The sequence below is a fragment of the Haplochromis burtoni genome, unplaced genomic scaffold (assembly GCF_018398535.1).
Source record: "Haplochromis burtoni strain Fernald_Lab_line unplaced genomic scaffold, NCSU_Asbu1 Contig_237, whole genome shotgun sequence".
Taxonomy (NCBI): domain Eukaryota; kingdom Metazoa; phylum Chordata; class Actinopteri; order Cichliformes; family Cichlidae; genus Haplochromis; species Haplochromis burtoni.
Genome location: NW_024582598.1, coordinates 225,797 through 234,074, shown reverse-complemented (window position 1 = coordinate 234,074; position 8,278 = coordinate 225,797). Strand labels below are relative to the sequence as shown.

Sequence of the window (8,278 nt, the reverse complement as noted above, 5' to 3'; positions counted from 1 at the left end):
GTATGACTCATTACCTACTTATAATATCAGAAAGGATTGTTGCTGTTTGTCCTTTTTAAAAAGTGGATTTTTATTACATGCAATCAACAATGATATCCAAAAACAAGGAAAACAATCCTAAGAGTAAAATATGTGAAATTAGTCAACATCTTCAATTTTGGAAGGGGAAAAAAGAAAAAAAAGAAAAAGTGTTTGCCCTCAATTCTTGCCTTTTCACATTAGTACTGTTAATTTGTGTTTTTCTCCTCAGGTTTTAGCTGTACTCTTCACAGTCTAAACAGCATCCACAGCATTGGCTTTGGATTAGCATGATGACAGTTTAACTTTTGAACAGAGAGGTCTTAAAAATGACAAAGTCATTCATTTTTTTCCTGATGCGTTTTTAGCTTTTACCTGTTCCCTCTAGGGTTGTGTCCTTTCACCATTTTTATCTGTCTTTAATATATAAATGGTTGTCAGAGCGGGCAGACATATCAAGTTCACTGATAATTTTGTCATTCTGTCACTGCTCAGTGATGAAAAAGCCAACCATAGACCAGTGGTGGAGAAATTTATTGACTGGATTAACTACAAGGACATGATAATAGACTTTAGGACAAAGTCTTGCTACATTCTTTCTACAGATTTCTATGGCCAGGCTGTTAAAGCTGTTCAGCAGTACAAGTATCTTAGGACAATAACTGAATAGAATAATATTTTAACCCCCCCCCCCCCAAAAAAAGGGGCCAGTATGAATTGTTCAAAGGTTCATTAGTGCTAACTTTCTTTAAAAAGTTAGAAGTTTTATGATAATGTTTTTATATTCTTTTCTCTTAACCCTTTCCACTTCTTAGTTTGGATTAAATAACTTTAGAAAATTAAAAACATAACTAGTTTATTAAAATTTTTTTTTTTTTTTTAAAATACAAGATTATGCAAGTTCCAGGCACGTATATGAACAAGCTCTCCAAAAGTCAGAGCTACAAAGAAAGCTCAACAGTAGTGATGTGCGGATCGATCCTGAAATATCGATTCCTCCGATACCAATCAATTATGTTCTAGAATCGATTCTCACATTAAAATATCGATATTTTAGTAATTTAGGGTAAATTTGTAGTTTATCATTAACAGGAACACAGTGGAAAGAAACTATAACATTCGGATTGTCTACATTCAAAGGAACTACCGTACTTCCTCTTCTGCCTTTCATAGTTATGTGCGAAATACAGCTGTATTAATGTCTCGCAACCGCTGGCGTGCGCACTCACAACAATGGCTGAGCGTAATTGGAGTCATGTGCAGACTTATTTTATCTCCACAAACAGCTGAGACGTAGTTTGCGATACATGTGGCAAAAAAGTGCTCCAAGAGTGAGGTGTTGTGGCCATACTTGCAAACCTTGAGACCTCAGAATTAGAGAGATATTCAAAAGGGCTGTTGGGGTGGGGGTGGGGGTGATAAATACATTTTACAGTGTTTATTTATCGGATAAAATACATTAAATGTCACCGTTATTATTAGCCGGCCCGGAAACAGCGGGGGTGTCCAAATTCAGAGGCTGCTTCCACCTGAGGACCCGGCCTTCGCGGTCTAAAGAAAACCGAGTAGTACGTCACGAGCTCCCTCCGTGGAGTGAAACTCGGCCGTCTGCTCCTTGCTATCTAAAATATAACCGGGCGCTGACGTAAACTCTCGACCGTTTCACGCTTCTCTTTAATCGTTTTCTGTTTGACGTTTATTCAGCTGTGTGAAAACCCCAGAGGAACCCACCCGATGGATTAATAAAGTTACATTTAATTTAATCTAATCTAATAACTTTAATCTCAGCCAAACCGATTTACCCACGAACAAATAAAACACCGAAAAAGCCAAACAATAACATTTTTAAATTATCAAAGTGACTATATCATGTTTAACCCGAGTAGCGCAAGACCACGGGGGTTTGAAAACGATGTGTCGGTCGGCTCAGATATTTGAAGTTTACACAGCTACATTCTCACCTGAAAATATGTTAAACGTTTTTTTTGCGACCCAGAAAGAGAAATAAGAGTAATATTAAAACTAAGTAGCTGTCGTCATTGTTGGAGACTGGAATTGGCTGGGCCGCGCTATGAATTCTGCAATATGGTTTTTCAATTTTGTTGTCCAGGTGGAAAATTCAGAGAAATTCGGGAGAATGGTGGCGCCGGGAGATTTTCGGGAGGGGCACTGAAATTCCGGATTCTCCCGGAAAAATCAGGAGGGTTGGCATGTATGGTTGTGGCAACATCACTAACCTTGTCAAACACCTCAGAGTAAATCATATCACAGAATATGACGAGCGTATGTTGAGACAAACTGAAGAGGAGGACAGGGACAGGTGCTGCTAGGGCGAGACAGACGTCTCTCACGGAGTCCTTTAGTGCTGCAGGCAGGCAAGGTGTTCAAATAGCCACAACTTCAGTTTTTTATTTCTATATGATGAACCCTGCATTAAGCGATAAGAACAAGTAATCTGATGTCCTATAATCATTATTATGCTATAATTTGAGATACAATAAATAAAATAAGTTTTTGTACAAAGTATCGGTATCGGATCAGTATCGTCGATACCACCCTGAATATTACTTGGTATCGGATATCACTACTCAACAGTGCAGGTTTCTTCCTTCTAGCTGCAGATTTAATCTGCCAAGATGCAGATTTAAGAACTCATTTCTCCCTGCCGTTGTTGGCCTCCTGAATATAGTGATGTAACTCTAGGTTTTTTTTGTGCGAGTTGTTTGTGTGTTGAGCTGAAAACTTGACCTTTTATCTTTTAATGTTTGTTACCCACCTGACAACTTATTTCAATAAACATTTATCATACATCCAGTAGAGTAAAGCTGTCACCTGGTGGTTGACCAATATGTTTGTGTAATGTATAACAAGGAGTAGACAGATGTGCTCGACAGAAACAAAAAATAGGATTCAACTTAAATCTCAACTTCAGGTAAAAATCAGAAATACACACACGCACACAAACCTACCTGCGTAGGCACTGAGACACCTAGAGAGCACACTGAGTGGCAGCAGGGGATCCATGAGTGTTAGCAGACGGGAAGGGGATGCGTAGGCTGTCAGCAGGGTAGCTGGATAGGCTGCCACGATGCCATCTGGCATTCGCACACCAAAAGCAGCAGCTCGCATCGATGTCGTCACACATAAATTGCCTCCTGCACTGTCACCAGCCAGACACACCTTCTCTCCAGTCCACCCTGTAAGGAAAAATAAATAAAAATTATAGACTTCTGGTACAAGGACGGATAGAAAGAAAAGTAATTCACAGGGAAAACTTGAGATAACATGAAGGGGACAAGAACTTCTTTTTTTATACATCTTTTCTAAAGGAAAAAAAACAAAAAAAAAACTATGACATTACTGAAATGAAAGAAGAAGAAAAAAGGCAGTGTAACAGCAACACTCTCTTTTCTGTTCACCATTGTGGTAATAGGCAGCTCTTGTAACTAGGGTTTCCCTATCTACTTCATAGCCATGATATTGAGGACTTGTACTACAGCAGTACCATATTGCACTGCAATCTCTGTTAATTTGACACAGTGTGCTTCAGCGGACGAGCGTACCCCAAACCGACCAGATGGCTTCTTTTTTTCTGTCGAAATACTGAGCATCACAACTGGTGTGATAGCACTGAACAGCAAGTAAAGTGCAAGAAGCATACAGCATGATCACTTTCAAAGTGATAAATGAATCCTCTCAGGAGGTACAAGCAATTGGTGAAAGCAGCGGAGGATTTAGAGAAGCACTCCACAGAAACCTTCACGCTGAAATAGGTGGGTGTTATCCCTCCAACGTGCCTGCTCAGTAATTCTAATAACTTTCTTCTCTTTCATCTGCCTAAGGGACATACTGTTACTTCTGCATACAAAGATGTAGAATACACACACACACGCACACACACACACACACACACACACAGACACACACACAAAGTTTGATTTTCTTCTCTTTTTTTTTTTTTTTTTTTTTTTTAAAAAAACCAGAAATCAAAAACTCAAATCTCCTTTAAAACCATTTAACGTATTCAGACATGAAATCAGTAGCTTGTAGAAGATCCCTGGCAGCTTATACAAGCTCGATTTGGGCAGTTTATCTACTCTTCCTTGCGGATCCTCTCAACCTCCAACAGACTGGATTGCAAGAAAACGAACTTGTATCTTGAGGTATCTCCACTCTCCGGGGTTTAACTGTGGGCTTTAGGACATACTTTGATCCTTGAGTGGTCCAGAATATGCCTTTCCATGCTTGAAATCATTGCTGCGTTTCGTCAGTTCTGACAAGTTATTGCTTATTCTGTCACAGAGTTCCTCCATAACCCCATGCTGCTACCACCATGCCTCACCATAGGCTAGTATTAGCAAGTAATGAGCAGTGCCTGGTGTTTGAAAGGTATAAGGCTCAGAGTTTTGCCCAAAGACCAATATGTCTATCAAATCACACTGAAGGTCTATGTCACTACAAAGTTAATACTAGGAACATTCCTGGTAGTTAATTTCTTTCATTTCACAGTTATTGAGGACACCGGACTCCTGGGAACACTCAGATTTAAAAGTTGCTTTGTACCCCTCACTTTGATTTATGCCTCAAGTCTTACTGCATATATCTACAGAAAGCTCCCAGCTGACTCCATGGCTTTGTTTATCCATTTTAAATTAAATCTTTAGTACAATAAAGTGAACAAAATATGAGAGGGTTTGAGTACTTTGTGAATCTGCTGTATACTATTCCCATGACTTTAAAGAAGAAACAGAAAATATACAAGAGAGATACAAAGCCATACTCAAGTATAAACAATGCTGTGTGATGCATATACCTAATAGGTGGTGGTTTCTCAAAGCCCAGCAGTAGGCATAGAAACATTCCTCTAGGGCGCGTGGGAAGGGTGCCTCAGGGGCCAGAGAGTAGTCCACTGACAGTATGGGAACACCAAGGTCCTGGGACCAACTCTTTAGATAGGGCTGTTTCAAACAGAAGATAATGATACAAAGACGTGACTTTATAAAAGGAAAAACAATGCTTTTTTTATGTTGGTAAATTTATGACACACAACAGCAGCCATAATAAAACACAGAGGCAGGGAGAGAGAAATAAAAAAGAGAAGTGATTGAGGAAAAGCCTGCTGTGTGGAACATTTGAAAAGAAGGACAAAAAGTTATGAAAATTATGCTTTCTTCTGATGTCATCTGTCTGCTTTCTGGCTTACTGTCTAGACAAAGGGAGAATGAGCGCTGCCCTCACAGTCAAATCCATTTTCCTTCTTTTTGCACTGCAATAACAAATGTGCCCACATGTCCTATTTGGTGAAGTATGAAGAGAGAGGACAAAGAGAAGGAGGTGGTGTGGATATACAAAGAAAATCCATAGATACAGACTCGCTGTCAGAATACTGATCGTTGTTTTATATTGTTACAGTCAGGTTAAGCGTTTACTCTGCTTAGGCAGTGACCTTGAAATGTGAGAAAGGCACGATGAGTTCTGACAATATTACTTTTGCAAAGCTTTCGCCCTTTCCTCTTCTGTCTTTATCAAATTCCAACACCTATACGTTTGCTGTGATAGGTGTTGGTAAAAGCAACAGATCACCATTCACAATGGCAGGAAGAGCACAGTGTGTACATGTTTATGTGCCGTCTCATCCCTCATTGGTTTACCGTAGTATGACAAGAAGAAAAGTAGCAGCTCCAGCAGTCAGCTGTGATGTCTTAAAACTCTACCTGTCACGATAAATCTCGGTGTGAGGACACAGATAAGTGTGTGCATGCAGTCCGAGCACTGAGCAGGAAAGGCAATGTGAGTTTGTGCAAATCAGTAAAGCTGCTCCCAAGGTGTATATGCGTTCTACTTAGTGAGAACAACAGCCATTACTGGCAGTCTACAACAAGTCAATATGAGAAGAGGTGTGTGCAAGAGTTTTAATGGGTGGGAACCAGGCTGTATAAATTTAAATGACTCAGGAAACTCTTCTCACACACATCATTTTAGAGGGTCCCAAATCTATCCTCTAAGCTGGAATTAAGAGGAGCTGCTGTCCTACTGATTCTTAGACAGAAATAGCAGTTAATCTGCAAATACCTCAACATTTACTGAATGTGGGTTTGTGCCCAAGTTACTAAATACATAGACTCTAAGTACATTTATTCCTGTGATATCAGCATCATTATGCACTGAGACCACCACAGGCTTCTTCATCTGAGGTTGAACTGTTCATCTCACCCATATGATGGGAGATACAGGATCCAGAAGAGGTTAAATGAGCGACTGAAGGCAAAAATGCTCATCTCCACTCCATCATAAAATCTTTCATTTTTGTATTCCTCATTTCTGGGTCTTGGTAAAGGGATCCAAAAAGGCAAAAGGGGGAAAGAAAGTAAAGTGATGTCCAAATACAACTAAACTGAGATGTAGAAAAAGGACACAAAGTGAACAAAAATGATTTTGTGATATCAAAAAGATTGAGAAGGAGGATGTAATAAGAAAAGAAAAAGAAACGAGCGCCTAGAAAAAAGAGAGAGAAGGATAGTCTGACAAGTCTTCCATTAGTGCCCTGGGTAATCTTTCTCTGCGGGGTTGTACAGTTCTCTGTTAATTCAACATGACAGCCCCACACATCCCTTCTCTGATTGCTCCCTCTCATCCTTTGGTTGCTATGCAGCTGCAGATCAAGGATGCCAATGTCCTTTGCAATTTCACAGAGCCCTGTCTTAAAGCAGCTATAAGTAGCTTCATGCCACATAATGACCACACAAGCACAGGATAAAGTACAGGGGTACAAACTATATTTAAAAAAAAAAAATCTTCCTATTTATAAATCAACAAACCACACTAATATGCAGTCTTCCTGTTAAAATTTATTTACTGCCACCAATTTAAACATATGATCAAAAGGGTAAAAAAAAAAGACTAAGGGTTTTTTTTACATAGTAATAATATACAAGGCTAGTGTCTGTGTGCTTCTTTTTTCTAGCACAGTGATCCAGAAATTAAATCTAGGATACAAGTTCCTCCTTTATGAGAACAAAAAGGAGTGAGGATGAATTAGATGACAGAAAGCAATGACAGACAAGGGTCAGCTCTGCAAGCACCTTACCAGTAAGTAAGCCACAGAGTAAGGTCAGAGAGTCTCTGTTAAGTTTTCAGGGGATAATTATAAAAATAATTAGTCTAAATTCTCAATCCATGTCACACTATTGACAGGGGAAGAGACTCAGACTGGTAACCCCTCTTCTCCTCTGCTGTCAACTAGTGTCTGTCTCATCAACACTTTAATTAGGTGGGTTTTCATTACAATTAGTCTGAGAAAACATGATTGAAGGGATGAGAGGATGAAATTAGCTGGATGACAGCTTTGGTGATAGAGGCTCAAGACCTGAACTTGGCATCTAATGCTAGAGGTGTATTGTTGTTAGTGCTTTGACAGGTAAGTGCCACGTTTTCTTGGTCTGTGTTCTATTATAAAATCTTACAAACACATCAATACTGTCCTATACAAACCTCCATTAAATACAAGGAAAAGCAGTCCATTGAATCTAACCAGTTTTATCATGCAAGACAGAGGTAATCATAATGAATCTCTAGTCAAAGTAAAACACTTCTGAAACTGAGCTAACTTCAGTAGAACAGTAGTTTCTCACCTCATGAGACTTTGAGGTCTGTGCCACAAAGCCTCCACCATGGAAATGGATCAGGAGACATGGAGAAGAGGGGAGGCGCTTGGTCTTCAGCCCCAGGGAAAGAGAGATAGCACCCCCCTCGGAGCGGGACAGAGACAGCAGTGTTTCACTGTCCTGAGAGAGTGAGATTTAAAAAATAAATAAATAAAAAATAAACATTATTAGGAGAACGAATAACTTAGAAGATGAACAGAAAGACATAATCAAGATCTCCTATTTGGGTCTAGTATTTACAGTGTCTGTGGTTCCAAACAGTGTCTTATTGCTGATAAATTTTCTAATGTTAGCAACAGGGTTCCTTTGAGAAGTGGATTAACCAGTTGTTCTGCAGCAGCTTGCTGACAACCTTGCCTGGCTGCAGGAACACATACTAATTCCCATTAATTAACAGAAACAAGGACGGAGGCTAAGAAAGTGTTTCGACTGATGCGGGCTTGTGTTTTGTGACATAAAAAGGACTGTTGTTTGTTGGATGATCAATGTGAGAAATTGTATGTCTGGTTAACTGCCAGGCTACAAGAGCAGCTCGGATAAAGGGGGAGTCTCCCAAGAGAAAAAGGGAGGCAAAGGGAAAAGAAAAAGAAAGAAAG

General features: G+C 39.6%; 1 protein-coding gene across 7 annotated transcripts in view; it reads right to left on the bottom strand.

Annotated features, from left to right (window-relative positions):
• lipeb (lipase, hormone-sensitive b) overlaps nucleotides 1–8,278 on the bottom strand; it is a 30,958-nt gene that overhangs the window by 9,072 nt on the left and 13,608 nt on the right. For all 7 annotated transcript variants that reach the window (XM_005938251.3, XM_005938252.2, XM_042226985.1 and 4 more), the window contains 3 exons: nucleotides 7,650–7,802; nucleotides 4,832–4,976; nucleotides 2,988–3,215 (listed from right to left, as the gene is read on the bottom strand). In XM_005938251.3, coding sequence (XP_005938313.1) covers nucleotides 2,988–3,215; nucleotides 4,832–4,976; nucleotides 7,650–7,802 — 526 coding nt within the window. The remainder of the gene's footprint in view (nucleotides 1–2,987; nucleotides 3,216–4,831; nucleotides 4,977–7,649; nucleotides 7,803–8,278) is intronic.